The following is a 22,359-nucleotide window of genomic DNA, read 5'->3' on the forward strand; positions in this document are numbered from 1 at the left end:
ATGACTTCCTGTGAACATCTGGCTTAACTTGTGCTCAAATATGAAATAAAACAGAAAAATCCATATTCTCAACCTACAGGCTATAGGTGCATTTAAAGTTTAAATAGTTACATCATCTAAAACGTCAACTGAAACAAATGGTAAGATAATAATCATAAAAACCCTCCAAACGGGCCGGGAGTCTTTGAGTCGCACCGCTCCATAAAGAAACACCTCGGAGGAGGTTGTTTAAATCATAAACTGTGTATATATTCCAGTTGTTTTTTGAATGACTATGGTGGGACTTCAAATAACAAAAGCCCTGCGCTACTTCCTTTTTGCAAGTGAAAAGAGGTGACGCTATGCGCAGATTGACACGAAGCTCAGCTGCCCCCACCACCGTGGGAACTGGGCGCCTGTGTGTGTGTGTGAGAGCGAGTGTGTGTGTGTGTGTGTGTGTGTGTGTGTGTGTGAGTGTGTGTGTGTGTGTGAGAGAGAGGTGTTGATAGATATAGATAGATAGACAGATAGACAGCTACACAGAGAAGAATGCATGTGAAAGTGACAGCGAAGGAGAAGCAGCGAGAAGCTGAAATGTGTGCAAACCACATGCACCAGGTACATGTATGTCAGCCTCCCTCGTATGGAGCCGTCAGCTGCGCCTGTGCATCTGCGTGTAACACTTTGCAAAACCGCTCCTCGCTCCGGCGGCTTTCACACTGTCCTCTCTTCCCACAGTCTCAGCTGCATTTTGCGCAGGTCTGTGGTCGCATCTTCCTGCATGCGAGTGTGAAAACCGTGCGTCGGGGGGCCTGCGCGTCAGCGTGGGAGAAACGGCGGCAGAGCTCCCACGAAGTTAACAGAATATTTGACTTAATTTTAATGATATGACTGAGAAAACGGCTGAAGCAGAAGTGAAGATAAAATCAGGTTCACTCTTTAGGTGCAGATTTAGGAGAGCGTTATAAACTGTCTGGATCCGTTGGCACCAGAAGACAAAAGTCAAATGCTTTCGTCTGGGAACCACTTTTTGCTCCAAGTGATGTGGCCACATGTGCTAAAGTAACTAGACATGAGCTGTAAAAATGACACAATATCTCGTACATCATAATCGTCGCTTTTTTTCTGGTGTTCCAGTTGTTTAAAGCCCAAAGTGACGCAGCTCATCCATTATTTCTTTATGTCACAGCACCTCATCAATCAATCAAACTGCACCGATCAAACTGATCAGTGTTTTTTCAAAAGGTCAAACTGGATGGTTTTGGATCCATTACTATCAATTACAGGATATAGTGGAGCCTTGGAGCATTTTCCTTTTTTGTAAACTGTGTCTAGTTTATGTAAATAAAACTAACTTTGGCCTGAGCCATGTTTAAAGGTGTCCCATATGATTATAGGACCTGTTCAAAGGAGAATTAAAGGATGGACAAAAAGTCCAACAACACTTTGTGGGGCTGACTGCATCTGTTTAAAATGTTAACTGCAGGTGACTGTGTGACTGTGTGACTCCGATTTTGTTTGTTCCTCTGCGTCAAGTGGCCCACAGCTGCAAATGCTCCAAAACAAAGACGGTGTCTCTGAGTCATCCGTAGATATGTGGTGAATACGTTGGCCGCCATAACAGATGTGTGTTCCTTGCTCTTCATGTAAAAGAGCACACGGTTGTGAACTGCATCTGGGCCGTTCAAAACGTTCACATACGCCTATGAAACCATACAAAGGTTATGGTTACTTTCAGACTTGATTGGATCAGTGTGGTTTATTATTGTGTAAATTATGTGTCAGTGTGTGTGGTTATTTCTGAGAGTTACTGAATGGTGCAAAAGACCTTCTGGAAAATTAGGAACATCTGTCCACTCTCAGAGCTTTGGCTGCAGAGCATCTGGACACTTGGGAAACATTTGCACAGACCGCAGGAGCCAACAGTTTCTGCTTTTGGATGAGTTTCTTCCCCAAACTCTGTGGCATTTGTGCTCCTCTCCCTCTTGAGAGAGAGCAAATGCCCCTACACCACACACACACACACACACACACACACACACACACACACACACACACACACACACACACACACACACACACACACACACACACACACACACACACATACATAAACACACACAAACACACACACACACAAAAGTGTGGCTGAAGTTTGTCTGAAAAGAATCAAAGACCAGATACAATCGTTGAGATTAGGTGTAGGTATACGATTTAAGATATAAGATATAAGATATAAGATGTAAAATAAAGAATAGCCTACTTTGACTATCTGAATATCCTTTGATTGTTAATATCATTATATATATCAGAGAAACAGAAAAGTTCAATTTCTAACAAAAAAAACGCGCATTCCGTTTGTGCGTAAATACGCACGCCAATCCCCTCAATGGGAACAGCCAGGCTCTCCTCCAACTCCAAAATGGGAAGTTGTCAAGTAATACACGGATAATCCCAGTCTATTCTGGTTGTATTTATGCAGCCATATCTCCCCTCTGCTGCAGTGTATTGATAAATACGACGTGTGGTTTTATTTAGTGACAGAGAAAGAAGACAGATTCTTGTGAGCTCAGTCGGTGCGCAGGGACCGGTTTTTGGCGCCGAGACCCGGGGCAGCCGGGGCCAGACAAGGCAGGAGGAGCCCCCCGTCCCGTCCCGTCGCGTCCCGGGATGTTTTCGTGTAAGAGCACGTCGCTGGAGAGGAGAACGCACGAGGGAAATAAATGTGGAGATGTCAAGTAAATATGTCGATTCATCATTACGATTTGGCAATACTGTGCTTTAACTTTCCTGCCCGGGAGCATATTGGACTGAACTCGGATTGTGAGTGTGTGAGAGACAGGGAAAGAGAGACAGAGAGCGAGTGAGTGAGAAAGAGAGAGAGAGAGAGAGGTGGGTGACGTTTACCGGGAGGGAGGGGCTTATGAATCCAATTCATTCCGGGCACCACGTGTCCTCAGAGCGTGGGAAAGAGGCGAGCTTTTCTTCCCAGCAAAGAAAGAGCAAGGATCAAATAACACGGTGCTGCAGCAGAAATCTCGCGCTCTGCACAGAGGCAGGGGCTGCGACCACCCGGACGAGGACGGGACAGGGCGCACACTGAGGGGCTTATTTGGGGAGTTTGGGTTTCGGCTTCATTCATAGCAATAAAAAAATACTCATGAGGAGCTTAATGTTACTGTAGTTGTTACACGGTCTGCTACAAAAAAAATAAATGAAACATGCATGGCAACATGCCAACATGTCTCTGCCCTCCTGGATGGATGTTCAAGCTAAATAAAGGAGGGTGATGATGAATACGACGACATTATCAGAGTCAACTAAAACCACAGGCGTCTTTTTCAACGCTCATTTTGTGGAGCTCTTTTCCCCTGTGGATGAGAATCAGACAGGTTGATTTCACATACTTTTTACGCATCCGGGGGATCAGCAAACTTTTTCTCAAAGCTGACAGTCGAACGTGAGACCATTTGAAACTGGAAGAGCTGGAAATCAGTGTTCGTTACACATACTCCTTGAATGAGGAGTAACGACAAGAATGAATGTACATGTTCATGGTTGGTGGCTTAAGCAGTGTATACAGATAAATACCATCACAGTTAGTTATTCCAATAATACAGTTATGTCACTTTTAAGTAGTTCACATTTTGGGTTTGAACAGGTTTATAATTAATCAATGGTAATAAAACCTCTGGGTGGTTGTAATGGCAAATACCCTCGAACTTTCTTTGTCTTTTAAATATATCATGGGGACCATATAGACAGTGTGGTTCCTTGCACCATGCTGCCCAGATCTACAGTGTTTCAAATGAAAACCCCACCAGGGAACCATTCAAATGACTCTCTCTTCAGAGAATCTACACCACAATCCATTCATAAGCACTTCACAACCATAAATGCTATTGTAATTAAGTTTTCTTCTTCTTCTAATTGTGTTATTAACAACTTTTCACATTTACAGCGTAAAATAACGCATTAGTAAATGGTTTTATTAACATCCATCAATCAATGACATCCTTTGATGGTCGCAGGACGCTGCAGACAATCCCAGTTCACACAATATATGACATAATTGGTCAAATAAATAAATTCAACAAACATCCTTTAAACATTCAAACTAAAAGATTGTTAATAAACCTCTCATTTCATTAGAGGATGCTGAGCTTTAGAAAATAGGTCCCAAATCCCGTCTGAGACACAACTAATCCACGTGATCTTTGTCCGAGACACTTTCTCGTCGGAGTGACGGCCACTAGATTCAAACAGGTCCAACAGCTCGCCCATCACTCACACAATGAGCTGTGAAGTTCATTTTCACAGCGAGAGAAGCCCACTTTTGCATCATTGTTCTTAACAAGTGACGATACGTATAATGTACGTACAGATAACTGCATTATGGGGGGGGGGGGGGGGGGGGGGGGTCACATTACTGGCTTCAACAAAAAGCTCAAAACCCCTGCTAATTTTCTACTTGTAACTTAAAACCTTTTTTTTTGCAATGCATTTAAAAAGGCTCAGAGATTAGACAAGAGCAGATGTTTTTATCGTCCTGTGATTTAAAATCTGCAGCCGCTGCTTCAAACGCGGTGAGAGAAAACACATTTACGTCGGTGATTCACAGTATGACCTGTCTCTGGAAACGACTGTGGCTTTTTTGATGCTAGTTTAGTGATCAATAAAGTAAGCTGCACATCTGGCTTTGGTTAGAGCTTCTTTTATGAGTGTAAAAAGATTCAAACTCAGCCCTTCGCTGGAGCTTCGACAAAACGCCGGAAAATCTTTAATTGCAGAATTTTCCACATAAGATGAGTTAAAACCCTTTTGGGCAATTGCATTTTCCTGCTATTACACAAAATCCAACGGGGGATTTGTGAACATAGGAGAGGGGAGTATGAGAAAGTACGAATGGTTTCAGGTGGTGCATGTGTTAGGTTACTCTCTGACCCGTCAGCTCGGGAGGCTTCGAGGGAGAAAACCCCTCCACTGTCAGTTAAGCCGTTTTCAGACATGACCTCAGGGTAAAATCTGGAGAATTGGCTACAGGGTTTACCCAGAGTTCACCTTTCACACATGCACAACACAGCGGGAGGTTCTCTGCACAGACGCGCTCACAACAGCATCAAATCCTCTGCATTATTCAGGAGAGAGCTCGAGCACCCGAGTGCAGCAGGCAGAGACAGGAAGTGACATCATAGCTCCAGCTCTTGTCACCAGAAACTCTCTTGTCCTCGTCGTCGGTGTCTTCTTTGATTTTTCACCAGGAGATATTTGTTTTATTTGTTTTATTTTTGTGTCTTTCGCGTGTTAGAAGCGTCATGAACCCCCCCACACTCGCTTATGTTGAATCCACCGGGGGATCCACTGCTTTACCACCCGTTTTCTAAGATAATAAAAATACCTGAAAATGATGGGGACTCCTCACAGATGAATAATTTAGATGAAAACTCTTGTTTATTAACACATACTTTTCACCTAAATAATACAAAAATATATACAAATGTTATCATAGAGAATGAACGTGTACAGTAGCGGACTGCAAAATATGAAAAAGTCAAAACTGTTTCATTAAAAACAAAGTTATTGAAACTCTTGATTTGAACAAACTTAAAAAAAAATCAGAGAAATTGTCTCAATCCGATTCAAACCGTGAATGACAATTCACGAGGTTACAATAATGAATACAATAAAAAAACAAATCGGAACACGACCCGTCTTTGGATCAGTGAATTTAAGATCAGAAACACAACTGATTTAAAACACAATGTGCACATTAAAATAAACACTATGGAAGAAAGGCTTGGGACGACAACAGGTGTGTCAAATAACCGCTCATCCATAAAGGCAAATAATGATAATGATTAACCTATTATTTCTTTGTACGTCAGGTTTTAGCTTCAGTTGAGTCATTTAATGCAACATTTCAGTCCAACCGACTGTAACGTTGAATTCAAGGTTCTTTATGGAGCAAGTGTGTGGGTGTTAATTCTTCTACCTCGGGTGTGTCGGCTCTGCCTACGCACTTATCATAAGGAACATTGAGGTGTGGAAGAGACTTTTCGGAGAACTGTGGCAGTACCTGATTGCTAAGAGGAGGTAGGACTTCTGAGGATTTATATAATTTCTCAGAACAATGCGCGATACAAATCTCAAGCTGCAGTTGAAACATCGGACTAAATCTCTTTTCTTGATGCGTCTTTTATTATTATTATGATATCAAGTTAATCCGAACTACAACTTAACAGAACTACTGTAATCTACGAGGCAACTGAATTGGTGGTATGTGTATTATTCTGGATGTTTTTTTGGTAAACCGCATGAGCTCCGTGTCAGTCAGCTCAGTTGTGCCGCTGCAACTGCATCAGTGTCCTCATCTGCTACATGTAAGACCTCCTGAAACATGGAGAGGACGCGGCCGAAGTGAGAGCCTTCCCAGAACACCTTGCCACATCTGGTGCAGACGTAGAAGAGCGGTATCCTCGGCAGGAGGGCAGGGGGCACGGCGTGGAGCTGTATGGGCGCCCCCCCGGGAAAGGTCAGGGTGTCGGGATCCAGCCCAGAGAGGGGGGCCCATCGACACTGAAGAGCATACCTGGGGGGTTCAGGGGTCATGCAGGGGGTCAAGATGTCACCAAGCTTCTCCTCTTCCTGTTGATGGGACGTCTGTTGTGTGTGTTCAGTGTCCTGGTCCTGCAGAAATCCTGCAGGCAAAACATGGCAATTGAGTGACTTCTCGAAAATGGAGTGAGACGGACACGCTAACAGCTGGAGTAATTGCATGTAGATGTGTCCTCATGTTTTCTATGCTGTAACATCTGGAGCCCAGTAAAAATAAAGCCCCTTCCCATATTACTGAGAGAGTTGAGGTGTGTCGCTGACCTTTCTGTTTAAGCATCCTGACCATGTCTTCTCTGGGCACTGCCGCATACTGATCACTGTTACACGCCTGGACAAAGAGAAGAGAACAGTCATTAGAAGCAAGGTTAAAATAAATGTTTTCAACAGCTTTCATTCCACAAGAGAGCCTCGAGGAAAGGCTGATCTTTAGGAATTTTCTCTTTAATGTACTACCATGGTTTTGAAACAACAACTGGGACATGTGAAGGTTTATTTTCTAATAGGCAAAAAACACATTCAAATAAGGTTGTGCCTTGATTTGTAATTCTAGCAATAACACAAACTAGCTCCATCTCTAAGAAAAGGTACTAAATAGTGTTCGACAAAAAGAAAACGGTAAAACTTTTATATTGTAATTTGGAGAGAACATGTAACAGCTTTGATCCAAAGCTTTAGTAAGCAAAGTCTTTTGGCACACTTCACTACATATAACAATAACTTGTTCCATTTCCTTATTGTTGTAAAACCGACAGGCATTCGTTTTTTTGGACCAAACCCAAGTCAAGCCGGAGAGATGAAAGCCAGACTACACGACCAAACTTGACTCAAACTAGAATATTATTAGAATATTTTCAAAAAGGTTGTAGCATGCAAACGTTTTAAAATCCCTCTGTTATATACCAGCAATGTGTATGAAACTACTTTACTTCAGTAATGCTGTGGTAGCTGCAGGACACCTGTTTAAGTCTGAAAGTGTTGGACCTGTGTAAAAACCTGATGGAAAGCAGGACCTGCTAACTTCCGACTGATGGCAAACAGACATTTTCCCCAGTTGTTGCTTCGGTGTCAAGGGGCCTAAGTGTTACAGAGAGATCAGATCAGTGTGTGAGTGTGTGTGTGTGGAGGCAGCGTTTACGCCTCAGTAGCTTTCACATGTCCATGCCGTCCCATCCTTCTCCACAGTAAAAGGTTTCTCCGGTGGGACATTAGTGACCCCTTGTTTGCCGGCCCCTAACACGCAAACACACACTCGTCTGTAAGCCATCCTGACAGCATGTCAGTGCTAAAAGCCTTGTCAACACACCTGAGCTCCACCCAGCAAACAGCATTCCACTTAGAGGTGGGCTGTAAATCAGAGCGGGCTCGCAGACCTCACAAAAGCTTTAAGCTCACCTAGAGCCAGTTCGCCTCTTTATTCGGAAAATGTTTAATGAAGACTGTGGATCGGGAGCATACACCCGGTGACCCACCCAGTGCAAAATGATATTGTCTCCTCTGTGTGCACATGCAGAGCAGTGTTTGCCTCGGTGGTGACTGAGGTCAGGATCGGAGTAAGCTGCTAGACAGTGGAGGTGTGGGAATAGCAGAGGTGTCATCTCCTGTCTTGTCTGTGGGAATGAAGCCCATCGGTCCCTCAGTACATTCTGTTTTCTGCTCTTTGTATTTGAACTTAATCTCTCTCACACACTCACAGTTAACATGCATACACACACACACACACCCCCCCACACACACACACACACACACAATTCACAGACAACACACTGCAAAATTCACACAGGTTACTCTGCAGTGCACATAAACCACATGCTTGCAAATGCTCACAGCACATACACATGGCTCACACATACAAGTGTGTGGCTGCAGCCAGGAAAACAGACCCAGCTATTTGCTCAGCTCAAAGTTTCCCAGAGTTGAGCAAGCCAGAACCTGCTCTGAACTCTCAAGTCACGGACAGACAGGCAGGCACACATGCACACGGCCTCGCACACACACGCAACATGGATGTAAATAATTCTATCTGCAATTGATCAAAACACCGGGATTTAGATGAGCAGAGATCTATAAGAGAAATACACTGCATAAGCTTAACTGCAATAAAGGACTGTATGGGAAATGTCTCAGCGACATAGCACAGGTCCTAATGACATGAACATATTTGAGGACACACACACACTGGTTGAAGTGCATTAATGGATGTGTCAAAATGAGCCTGGAGGTGAGGAGTTATGTTTGATTGAATACAGATGGTCATTCTGTGCCTTCATTGAAAACTGGAAACTGGGTTGGACCAGATGATTTTGGGGACATTTGCTCTGTTTTTGATTCTCTACAGAACACTACTGGAAGACTGTTTTTCAACAGCATCACATCAGTGCAAACATTTCAAGGCATGCTTTTTTTTCATAGCTACTACACAAACCTCAAACGTACACAGGTGCCTTCTCTGCAGGTCGGCCTCAGTAGACTGAAAGCACCCTTAACATTTTTTTAAGCGGCATGTTTGCACAGGACAAAATATTGTGTTTGTTATCATAATGAGGAACATCATGTAGCTTCACTCCCTGTTATCTGTGCAGGACGGTCAGCTTGACTAACCTGCAATCGGTAAACACGGCCATGTTACAGATTGTGTCTTAAACATGTTATTGAAGTGCATCTCCCCTCTGACTGCAACTCTTGAGCGTCTCCTCATGGCACTGCACAAAAATTGTGTTTCAAAAGCTTTAAGGGGGCATTTTCATTGTAATCAAACCACACAGAAAAGCCTTGAGATCAAAATTCAACCCAATTTAACGCAAGAACAAATAAATATCACATTACTTTTATTTTCATTCAACCCTACACACGTTTCAGGCGGTTGCTACATGGATTTATTTCCTCACTCTGTCTGCCCTTTGTTCCCCCTCTGTGTTTTTCAGGGAACCTCCTGCATTCTCACACTCCGTGTGGCCGAGCCAGAGAAAGAATGCTCCTTGCCGACAACAAAGGCTATCTAAAGTGTGATACTGTGTTTCAAAGGATGGGAGGTGGTGGAAAAAAGAGGAGAGACAGGGGGATAGTGGAAAGGAGGTAGGAAAGAGTGGGAGGGGAGGGGGGGTGGTGGGAGATTTTTCCCTAATGTGCTCAAACACACACACACACACACACACACACACACACACACACACACACACACACACACACACACACACACACACACACACACACACACACACACACACACACACACACACACACACACACACACACACACACACACACACACACACAGTGCATTGGCCCTGTAGGCTGCTCCCATGGGAAAATGTTTTAGGGCCGATGTAGGTCACATGGCTGGAGCAGCCAATTGGGCACTGGTAATTTGATTCAAATTGTGGTAAGTCAGGTAAGGGGCAGCGTGGGAACAGAGAAGAAGAGCAAGAGCTGCGTCGTCGTTTCCCTTGAAATTCTGGTCTTTTCCTACTCGACGTGAATCCCAACTCCAAGTAAAGGTAGCAGATACTTAATTCTAATGTCTAAGAAGGTTGTGGTCTAAAACATATACACAGCGTATAAGAAAAGAAATGACAGCAGCCCTTCCAATGACAAGAAAACTGAAATGCAAATTGTAGAGATTCTGTGTTTTTTCTCCCATCGTTCCGTGTCTGGGAGGTTTTGCCGTCTCTTGCTTCCCTGTCATTCTGTTGGGCACATATAATATTTTAGGCCACTGTGAAATAATGTAGGTTCCGACTCCAATGTAAATGGGATGGTGTGCTGAACTGGAATCAGCACCCCCCCACAACCATAGTAATGACGAGTAAAGAGAAGCCAACAAGCTGTTAGCACTGACTTTATCCTCTGCTTTCACACACAGCCTCAGTCATTCTGTTTTTTAAATGTCTTCTAGAAGTGATTGGCCACCTTGACCTGATAGATCATAATTTAATGCAAAAAAATAATGTTTTATGGGGTGAAAGGAGAAGAGAATGGCAATGTTTTACTGTAAAAAATAAGCCTGAATACCATAGTTGGTAACCAGTATCCAAAGAGTTGAGTCACAAAATCAAATGTTTTAACTGAATGATCATGGCTCCTAATTAATAAAGTTGCTTCTGAAAAATAGATATGAATCACAAACTTTCAGACGTTCACTGAACTCTGCAGATCCTCCATATTTTCTAACGTCCGAGTGAGAGGGTTAGAATTATCTGCGGACTTTCTCCGCTTGGCGCCTTGGTATAAAGTCCCTAGAAAGTCAGGATCCATAAATGCATTGAGTCAATAAAAGATGAGCATGGTACTACTTCAACATACAGGTAAATGTTTTTATTATATTACTATTATGCTTGCACTTGCATGGACAATGTGCTGCAGCTTATTATGACATTTGGGGATTTTTCACTCTATTCTTTGTAAAATAAAATCATTCCTGTAAATACTGTGTAACATACCTTGAATAGGATCAACTCTCTGCTGCTGTAGCAGGACCTACCATGAAAGAAATGCTGCTTTGACCCAGTAAATGTACTTTCCCACAGTACCCTGAGGGTGTCTGGCCAGTGTCTCAGCCCATGAGGCTGAGGTAATTGCCAACTGTGTTAACTAACCACTACCACCTGACAGCAACCTGAACTTGGACCACAGCTGAGCCTGTCTGGGCTTGACATCACACACACCTTCCTCTGACTCACCCTCACTCGCACACATGCACAAACACACGCACATACCACAAAAGGCATGGAGCAGATGTATAAACTCACATGCTACTTTCTCACTCACCCTTTCCCTGAGTCATGAGTCACTAATTTCACCTGCATGAAACACAAACTGAAGCCGTCATACAATTTCCTTCCTGGTTTTCATATGGAAATAAATCATCCAGATGTGTTTTGAAAGTGAAAGTTTTCTGGCGAGTGCAAGTTTGTGCAGATACTCCGATACTTACTGTGTAGGAAAGCAATAGGGATGAGTGAGGAAGATATTTCAAAACTATATTTTGTGTTACTCATACTTTTACTGCATCTTGTTTTTGGTTATAGATTTTATTTTGAAAGGTGCTACATTTATTTAGGTTTATCAAAGCCAGTGTGCTTCTTTTCTTTAAGCTAAAATAGACAATCTCTTCACATATGAGACTGTTTTATGTGCTTCACGATATGTAGAGAAACATTTCTAATTTCATGCATCGCGAGCTTCCTCGCCCTCTTTCTCTTTAATTCTTGCTCAAGCTCTCTTTGTTTCTTCCTCTTGTCAACTCTGATTTCCCCTTTCCGACCGTTTTCTCACCCTCCACTCGCTCCCAACGTTTCTGCCTATTCTTCCCTCTCTCCCTCGCTAGATTACTCCCTCTTTATTGGAGCTCACTAAAACCCGGTAATGAAGAAGATAATAGTCTCGAGTCCAGCAGATAACAGTCTAGCGGTCACACAAACAGCACTAATGCTTTCCCTTGGCTCGGCACAGTCTGTTAATTCTGTTTTTTACCCACTCAACCTTCAACCCCCAACCTCAACCCCTATCTCTCCGTCTCTCCAGTTAAACCCATGTCTCCTCTCTTGTTAAACGTCTTGCTTGAAGCTCCCTCCCTCTACCCCCTTGCAGTTTCCCTTCAATCTCCGGCTCTCCTTCTCTCTGGTTGTCTCTCACCTCTAACCTCTTTCTTTCTCTCTTTCCATCTCCAAGTACTCTTTTTTTCTCTCTCTCCCTCTCTTTCTCTCTTCAGACACCAGATATCTGGGGCCAGCCTAAGCCAAACAGCTCAGGAAAACAGCATGCTGAAAAGATCCGTTGACAATAGTGTTCACTGGGCAATGGGGTTTTGAAGTGGGATAAAAACAGCTCATGTAAAAAGCATAAAAAGCTGGATTAAACCACAAGCCAGCCTCTATTGAGATGTTGCTTTTTATGTGTTAAAATTAAAACCACCAGAGTAAACAGGTTCTGGGGACATTGTGATTGATGGCACATGACTTTCAGCATTTACCCTAAGGTGTTTTTCAACTGAAGTATTATTTATCTTGAATGTCAGGGTTGGGATATCACAACTGAAAGCTAAGTATTAAAGATTTAGCCTCGAGCAATTGCAACTGGTCGATGAGAGGAAATGCAGATCAGCCAAAAAACGATTGGTCTTATAGTTTCAATAATGATTATAATAATCTAATTTAGACACAATAATGTTGGCTTCAGGAAATTATGACGGGATTTATGATAATACTATTATTATTCTTTTTAATGATACTGTGACATTTTGTAGATTAAATGATTCATAGATTAATTATACAACAGTTTACTCCACTTGCCTGGACAGCACTAAACATAAAATAAAAACAAACTGAATCTAAAGAAATCTTTATACATTTTTAAAAGAAATTGAAGAAGATGTTAAAGATGTTAGACTGATGAAATTAGCTCATGTCTCAGAAACAAATTGTTGGAAACTGTAGTTTTTTGCAAGAAAATAAGAAAATAAGCAAGTTTGCTGAAAAAAAAACAATCAGAAAAACCCTACACATTGTATAATACAAAAAGTAGGTACACACTCTGGTTTGAGCCTGAAAATCATAAAAATCGTGGGTATTTGTTGTTCTATACATGAAACCAATTAGAACTCGGGATTATTATCACAATTTATTAACAAGGTTCATCTTGTGTTGCTGTCGTTTGTGCAAAAAAGGCAAGTGGTTCCCTCAAATGCAGAGCAGACACACAACTCCCAGTCCACACTTTTTTTGAGTCAGACCTGGTGCTCCAAATGTCTCGCTGCCGTTTGTGGCATAGGAGTGACGTTTAAACACACTTTCACACTAAAACAGTCTTAATATGCCCATTTTTCCCATGCCTTCACTGCACCCATTCAACGCAATATTACGACATCCAGAGCTTTCCTCGACATGCGCTAACAGTTCTCAAACTGTCACTACGCCCACACGCAGCCCAAACACAAATTCCAAGCACTCAACATGAATCAGACTAAACTACATGTGTACACGAATACAAACGGACAGCCTCGTCATGGGAGAGCCACCGGCAGATTCCTGTGCTCAATGTTTATCGCTGCTGGTGCATATTCAGCACCCCCCCCCACCCAAGCCCCCATCTTCACCTCTTCTCATATTTTTCCATCTTTCTCATCTCCTCCTGATGTAGAGGCACGCAGGCATGCAGGGAATGTTATTGAAATACAGTGTGAATCATCCAGGATCGTAAATATTGACAGTGGCTGCTACTGCTGGTCTGGGCTGTTCTCTCCTGAAAACCTGAGAGAACAGGAAGGGAGTCACTCTCCCACATGGCTTCTTGACAGACAAGGTGTCGGTGTCCTGGGGGGGGGGGGGGGGGGGGGGGGTACCAGCAAAGCATTTGACATGCAGGCTGGCCTGTTTGTCCACTGGTCTGAAAGTTGAATGCTTGCACGACCAGATGTGTGAGCCCCTTAACAGCAAACACATGGTAGTGTATCGTGTACTGTCACAACGGGATTTAAGCAGAAACCACAAAGTTAAATGATGGTGAAAATGACTGGGATCTTCTGTGAAGACACTGTTTCATAACGTGTGATTTCCCTTTCAGTGTTACAGCACTGAAACCAATACGTTGCACCTCATTCCTCTCTTTTTAATTCACTATCCAGCACCACTTCTAAGTGCTTTTAAAGTTATTTCAACCTGAACTGCTGCATTGTTGTGGAAAACTAGACATTTCTAGCTACCCAGCTTGAGATTTACGTGGGATATGGAACCCAAACAGAAGCCAAGTGAAACAAATACTGTTTCTAATTTTGGTGAATTCCAATGGGAAAATCATTGGACGGAAGCTGCTTTCAGACATGTGCTGAACTCCAGAAATTCTCCTGAAATTATTCGGAGGGGCTGTATAATACAGCAGGATAATGTCCAAAGAATTCACAGCAAACGAATAAGCACGGTGATGAAGTTTCAAACACACAAATGCATATGCACTGAAGGTTCTGTAATTCTTTTAGGACTGAGGCAAGCACAGTAACCCTCAAGTCTTCTCGTCTGATGACAAACACACATGGAAAAAGATGTAAAAGCTGGTGATCAAAGGATGGTGAGCCGTGTGAAGATGTGATTTTACTCAGACTAAAACTGATGGGAGGGACATTCTGTACCAGATATACATCATTGCTGCTTCAAACTTCAAACTCAGACCACAGTGAGATTGTGGAGCAGCTCTCTCAGACATCACAGGTATTATCAGGACACACACACATAACTCACTGTGGACAGGCTATGGGAGGGGGAGATAAAGGCAAATAAAAGAGGGAGAGGGCTTGGGGGTTAAGTGGCAGTAATGATGCAGGATAAGGAGGCATCTGTGTGTGTTTGTGTGTGTGTGTGTGTGTGTGTGTGTGTGTGTGTGTGTGTGTGTGTGTGTGTGAGTGAGTTTAAACTCACTTCAAAGTGTCTCAGGGAGCCATGTTCATGTCAACAGGAGACACAACATTAGAAAAGCAGAGATTTAGAAGGGGGGGGGGGGGGGTAAAAAGGAAGAAGTACATGATGGTGGGATGGCGAACAAAGGCCGCAGGGAAAGGGAGGCCTGAGGTGGAGGAGGGTAATAGAGGGTTAAGGAGAAGTGGGTCGGAGGTGAGAGGTTGTGGGCAGCAGTGGGGGAGGGGGAGGCGGAGGGGGACTCCCGGTGAAGGGGTTCACCTCTAGTGTGAATGCAATGAGGTAAAACCAAAAGAAAGGAGGATGGAGAGAGTTCCTGTGTCATACACCCTTCTTAATTCCACCCTTCCTCCTCTCCCCTCCCCTGTTTGGTTCCCTTCCCTCCCTCCCTCCCTCCCTCCCTCCCCCCTCCGCTACCGCTGCTCCCTCTCTGCGACCAGCCCCAGCAAATTCCCTAGGGCCAGGGGCAGTCCCCTTTCAGTCTCCAGTGACACAGTAATTAGAAGTGTGGGAACTGAATCCGTCCCTCTTTCTGAGCCCCGCACTCTCACCCGCACCCCTCCCTCCCTCCCTTGCTCCCTCCTTTCGCTGTGCTACCCTCCCCAACCTCAAAACAGCCCTCGGCCCCAACCCGTCCCCTGCACTTCCTTTGCCACCTCTCTTTTTGTACCCCACCTCCGTTCTTGATCTCAGGAAGTGGTACATACCCTCAGGAACAAGACTCCCATGGGCGTGGGTAACAAAATATGGTAACATAATAGGTTGACCTTATATCTGTACTTACATTGGTATTTATAGATAATTATAGCTGCAAGAATGTCTAATCTATTTCTAATATAACACATATCTTCAAATACATACAATTGAGTGTTTCAAGTGACATTTTAAGGATATGGAAGATATGATATCTCCTAATGTCACACTCAATTAAAGATCATTAGTCCTTTCAAATCCTATTCTGACTCCTCTGCCACCTGTGATGTCCATGGGAGCTCCACATCACACACACTCACACACATCGACACACACACTCAACCCCATACCCCTCATTCACCCCCCTCGGCCGCTCCACCCCCGGCCCACCTCACCCCCGCCTCCCCTACAGCCACAGAGTCCTCTATCTCTTCGAACAGAGCAACGCTGTCTCTCCCGCTCTCTGTCAAGCCCACCACCACCACCACCACCACCACCACCACCACCCCAACCCCCATTCGCTATCTCCGCGGCGATAACCATGGGAACAGCAGCACTGTGGGAACAGGCTACCAGTTGACCAAAATAGACAGCAGGAAAATGGAGGGAAAGAAAGAAAGAAAGGGCTCCCTGCGTCCAAGGAGGCCTGTGTGTGTGTGTGTGTGTGTGTGTGTTAGGAGATTCATGGGATCATCTAGACAGACAGGTACTCAGGGCACTCCAGTCACCTCTGGTTTCCCCCACGGCAACAAAGAAGGACGATGGGTGGCTTGGGTTGTTGCATTAATTCATTAATGGAGACGCAGCTTGGGTTTGAGTCGGTGGGACGTGTTGAAAGCTCGGCTTCTCACACACTCACACACACGCTCACGCTTTTAACGGTCCGACATTGCCTAGATAACAGTGTCCCATGCAAAAAAGGCTACACCCTTAACCACAAACACCCACACCCATATGTAGTACATACTAATACTACACCATCATACACCCAGTCATACCCGCAACCACGCACTCTAAAGGCTCACTTGCAAACAAGTATCCAGACTGAAGGTTTACACAGCATGTTCAGGAAGGAGATGACTGAAATGGTTGGCATTCAAAAGTAGTAGTGCAAAGACTAATATCAGGTAGTCGCTGATTCACTGAAATATGTTGACATTACAATAACTAAGCACTGAAATGCTGTTTGATGAGAATAAATGTTGCCTGTAACACAGTGTGTCACAATATTAAGGCAGCGCGCAGTTCCAGAGACACCTACAGCAGTAGGAGCTGCCACAGGGGAGGTTTTGGTGGCTATTTACTGGCAGGTGTTTAGCAGGAACCAAAGATTTTCTCACTTATTGTTTGGTATGTTTGTACTTGGTCCACAGGCAGTTCGGCTGGTCACCAGAGAGTACAGACTAGAATACAGAAGTCTGAACACTCGTCTTAGCCTTCGCATCATGAGTTAAAAACGCTGGGGTGCAGTTCCTATGAGAAACATAGATGCTGGCTTTCCTTGGCTGGAAGAGGAGGAGGAGGAGGAAATGGGGAAAGACGCAAGTTGCGCATCATGGGCTTTTTTTTAGTTTTTTTTTTTTTATACCTAGTGTGGGTCTAATTTTCCATTCCATTTATATCTCAAGTCTCTCTATAGCGACTCAACTCAACCTCTGAACTAAAGCATTTCGCTACGATTCGTCTATTTCTTCTTTTACATTGTTGATACTGATCTGTACACTGGACCAACCCCAAGTCTTTTTTCTTTATTTCCTTTCTAACCCACTATTGCTGTGCGTGTTTGTCATATAGGTCGTCTCTGTACTCTGTCCTTCTCTTCTTTCCAATTCCTATCAATTCATCTACCCTCTTGATCCATCTGCACTCCCCCCTTTGCTCTTTCAGGCTTTTCCCAGGCCAAGTAGCCTGACCTCTCCAGCTTTCTACCTCTTTGCTCCCTAGGGGTGGAATGGGGTGGATTTGGGGGGGGGGGGTCTGCCTGCGACCATTCCCAACCCGCGAAAACTTTCACTTTAATCAGACTCTGTGGGTAACAGAGGAGAAAGAGAGAAGAAGAAAGAGTGTGTATCTTTAAGTGTGTGTGTGTGTGTGTGTCCGTGTGTGTGTGCGTGCCCGCGAAGCCTTGAGCTCCCAAAGCAAACAGACTTCTAACCTCCTGATAGCATCACATCACGCAAACTGCCGGCTTTGGGCAGGACCACAGCAAGACAGATTTTTAAGGTTTTAAGGCTGAGCTGGTCTCACATACCCAAGACCTACACATGTTCATACAAGCAGCGAACATGAACACAGATTAGACATTTAAAGAATGTACAGACCTACATTTAGAATGTAAACTGTGAAAACACGCTGTCAGAGTGATGACATACACAGCTCTTTACATGAGAGACAAGCAAAAACAAAAAGACATTAGGGCATCATTATGAACCTCCTCAACACAAAGCACATACATGTAGACACAAAAAGTACAGTTGTGGAATTTCACAAAACACAGACAATGTGGGGAGGGGGGCGGGGGGGGGGGGGGCATCTATTATCTCTGTCTCCATGCGGTTTAAATTTAATTGTTGACACAACTCATTCTCGGAAACTGCACACACACACAAGCTTGCACTAACACACAGCGTGCACATACACAGGGGTGTCGGAAAAAAACAAAACAACTCAGCCCACAGTGGAAGGGGTTATTGTCGTCAGGACATATAGGTCAGTGGCTCCCAGTGTTGTCAGGCCTGTATCTTATCAATAACATTCATGATATTCACATGGAACTGAAGGTGAAAAATAAGTTGGCAATTGATGATTAGAACTAAAACCTACAGGGCGCTGGTTCATGTGGACCAGGAGATTCTTTTTACACAACTTTGTTATAGATGCAGTGGCAAATCTACAGTAGCGCAAATTACATGAGGAGCCTCCACCCATGTCAGACGTGTATTTTTCTCATCTCAATAGTCACCAAAACTCCATAAACAGGAGACAGGAAGACCCATACAACTGCAGACCTTCACTACCCCTTCTTTTGTGTGACTCTAAACACAGACAACAGACCACACATCACGCAGAGAGACAGCAATCATGAACTGAAAGGTAGCTAAAATTATGCAGTAGGTAACCTAACATTAGCAGAACACAGCAGGGAAGGGGGTAATACAATTTGCATCCTAGAATTTCTTCATGCCCGAGGCACAAACCTGCCTCAGGCAAAGTATCTCTACTAGTCAAATCTTTTTTAGAACTATTAATTGTCTACTGGAGCTTATTGAGGCGTCCAAAACATGTGAAGAACATGTCAGCACATACATGGCCATACAATTTCAGCTCATACAGTTCTGTAGTCTTGATTTTGGTTTGAAAAATTCAATTGAATAAGCAGTCTTTAATCAATCAGTGAAATGAAACTGGCTGAACATGCTCGTGTTATGTTTATTGTAACCCTCATATTACAGGTTCCAACTATCAAGTTTACTGTGAAATGGATCACAGTAAAAAATGGGGTTCTGCTGAAAGGGCTATACGTAATATCACATGTGAGCAAGAATGGCATGACTGCATGAGCAGTAAAGTGACCTGAGTGACTAAAAGCAAGCCCATGTGCCACAGAGTTGTGACAACAACCCAAAACCTCTCAGCTATTTCTCACTGGCAGGTATTAAGCATGACTGCCAAGAGGTCTTTATTACCCGAGTTGTGTGCAGTGCCGGCCGAGTGAGCTTGGATGATTTGCTATGTTGCACTGCGTGTTGAGTGCGGTAGAATGATGTATGATTCACTAAGCTGCACAGGCCCAAGATCGTATTTCACTATCGCAAGGGAAACCATTATGCCGTGGCCGCAGAAACAAAGGCATTCATACCAGCAGTGTCTGGGAGAGGAAAACACGATTGTTAAGACTTGTTCTCACAACAATTTTGGAACGTTATTAGATTTCCACTCTAATAATTGGAGCAAAGGTTGTGGATAACCTTCACGAAATGAAAGACAACCCATTTGGATGTGAACATGCATTTTTTTAGTGAAAAGAATTGAATGCAGTTGTTCAAAATCAATATTATACAATATAATCAAATTTTTATGCATTTTTTGCACCGTGTTTCATTTTGTTTAGTTCTTAGCATTACAGAATTACATTTAACAATTATATCTAACATATGCACCTAAATAAATGGATACACCTTCAAGTTGTATTACAAAGTGAAAAAATAAGGCACTTTTAATAACCAAATCTCTGCCATCTGTGTGGTACTGTTGTCATTAGCTGACCCAAGCTTTGCTATTATGCAGAAAATAATTCTGCCTCCCTTGGGACACTATTGAGAGGCAGAGGGCAATCACTCAGAGCAGCACAGTCTGGCCATGGAGCTACTGTGCTCTGCAAAACATGAGAAACTTCCTCTTTCTGTGTATGCTTGAGAGGAAGGCATCAGTAAGTGGTTCCCTATCCCTGAGCGGCAGGGGAAAGTAGACCCTCTCGAGTGCCTCTCGGCTTCCCCACCTCCCCCATGAGCCAATAACGCAGTCAGACAGAGACTGAGAGAGAAACACACACACAAACACACAAGCACACACTCACACAGTGTGGTTTCTCCTCTGGAGGGGAACATAAACAGGGCCGTCTGTCTGCGAGCGGAGAGCTAGTTCTCATGACATCACCACCCAGCAGGAATGCTCTGCTTTGCCCTGTCAAAACCCCTCCGCCAGCCAGCAACTCACACACACAGACACACACGCACGCACGCACGCACACAAAAACACATGTTGAATGATTTATGCACGTCTACATATTCACAGAGAAAATGGACCATATATTCAACATACAACCAAATGGCAGTTTGAGCTATTTTCACACCTCAGGTATTTTCTTTCTTTGCAACAGTTTTTTTCTCCACCGCTCACCATCGTTTCTTATTCTCTTCTGCATTGCCTGTGAAGTTCACAGTGTCAAACCACACGTAGACCACAGAGAGCAGGCGTGTGAGAGAAACAAGCTAGTTCATGTAAAAGCACCTGAGTGAATCAAACTATGTAACCTATGAAAAACTTTTGTGTGTGTGTGTGTTTGTGAGTTTGTGTGGGTGGGTGTGGGGGACATGGGAAATTACGCACTACTTCATTGTATTGGTGTTTGGAGGAAAAGCCCTATTGAAGCTCTCCCTCCTTCCTTCTCACCTCTCTTCCTCCCTCTCCAACTCTCTCCTCCCTTTTCCATCCCTCCATCACTTCCTGCCTCGTCTTTCTCTTCCTAGCCATCTCTTTAAAATTCCCCTCTGCTATCTTCCCCTTCTTGTTCCACTTTCTTGCTTCTCTCTCTCATTATCAGCCTGTAACTGTCATGTTTTCTTACAGTTTCTCTCCCTTCTCTTTTTCCTCGTCTAGGTTTCTCTCAGGCTTTTGGGGAAAGCAGGGCAGGAAGCAGCTTGGCTCTCAGACAATGGAACACATCAAAAAGCAGCACCAGCCTAACCAACCTCTCACTCACACACACACACACACGGAGAGAGAGCAAGACAAACAGGACATTCCAGCTGCCGGCTGCACCGGATTCCTCGCCTTGGCTAATCTGAAACGGAGAGTGAGACTGGGAGTGGAGTGAAGCAGGGAGGCCGGGTGAGAACTGTGAGTGAGGGAGAGCAGGGGAGATGGAGAATGACAGGGCTATGCAGAGGTTGAGGCTACGGCCACAGTGATACATATCTGGAAAACGATCTCCGTCCAGATAAGCGTTTTAGCACATTGACACTGGTCATGTGCTGGCATGTAACATTTTCCATTTTCAGTTAAATGCCTAGTTTAAGAAAATACTGGGTCATTGTTTCCAAAGTCTCTGTTTCTGCCTAACCCAAAAGAAGCTACGGGGTTTTGAAACAAAAACAGGGCCAGCAGCGTTTCCAAGAGTCTCTTCTTTTGGGCCTCGAAAAGATGCGTTGACTCCAGTTCTGTCGGCAGCTAAAACTCAAAAATGAAGCGCATGGGTTTTATGTTTATATAAAAAAATGAGACCGACATGGGAGCAGGTGGACAAGTGTAATTTGAATGTGCCCAAACAATGTGCAACACCAGTAACACAGATTATCATGAAATCCCTGTTCTCATGTCTCAAAGAGGAAATGGGTTTTATTGTGGTATTGATAAAAATGAGGTCAGGCATATAGAGCTTGTCAAGCCACAACAGATGAAAAGCAGCCAGTAGCTACATTTCTTCTTTTTGTTTGACAGTAACAGTAATATTTCCAAATGCAGTGACATTTCTTACACAGGTGGGAACATGACTTCAAGAATGCACCGTGCAGGTGTTCACTTTGCCCTGATTTCTGTCTCACACAAATAAACAACTGTAAAATAAAGATATGGTCGACAGACAGATGTTATTTGTTTATCTAGGCCAATTACTTTAATCTATTGACCTTAAAACACAATGTAAACACCTGCAGTATGTGATTAGCAAGATTCACATACAAAACATGCATCACAGGAAAAGCTAGTAAAGGAAGATGCCTTTGTAAGCGATTGTTATCTTTATAACTATAATTAAATGCACATACTCATCACTACCAATAAAAAGATAAAGAACAAACCTCGGCAGTATTTGAGCAACTATATATTCACACACTAGCACTCACTCACACGTGCTCGTGCACACAGATACAAATCATGCATGCACCAGCAC

At 43.7% G+C, this 22,359-nt stretch overlaps 1 protein-coding gene across 2 annotated transcripts in view; it reads right to left on the bottom strand.

Annotated features, from left to right (window-relative positions):
- Positions 1 to 5,408: 5,408 nt before the first annotated feature.
- Positions 5,409 to 22,359, bottom strand: part of exd3 (exonuclease 3'-5' domain containing 3) — a 35,468-nt gene continuing 18,517 nt past the window's right edge. For both annotated transcript variants that reach the window (XM_053411914.1, XM_053411915.1), the window contains 2 exons: positions 6,856 to 6,922; positions 5,409 to 6,677 (listed from right to left, as the gene is read on the bottom strand). In XM_053411914.1, coding sequence (XP_053267889.1) covers positions 6,310 to 6,677; positions 6,856 to 6,922 — 435 coding nt within the window. In that variant the 3' untranslated portion in view covers positions 5,409 to 6,309. The remainder of the gene's footprint in view (positions 6,678 to 6,855; positions 6,923 to 22,359) is intronic.

The sequence above is a fragment of the Pleuronectes platessa genome, chromosome 19 (genome assembly GCF_947347685.1).
Source record: "Pleuronectes platessa chromosome 19, fPlePla1.1, whole genome shotgun sequence".
NCBI classification, from domain to species: domain Eukaryota; kingdom Metazoa; phylum Chordata; class Actinopteri; order Pleuronectiformes; family Pleuronectidae; genus Pleuronectes; species Pleuronectes platessa.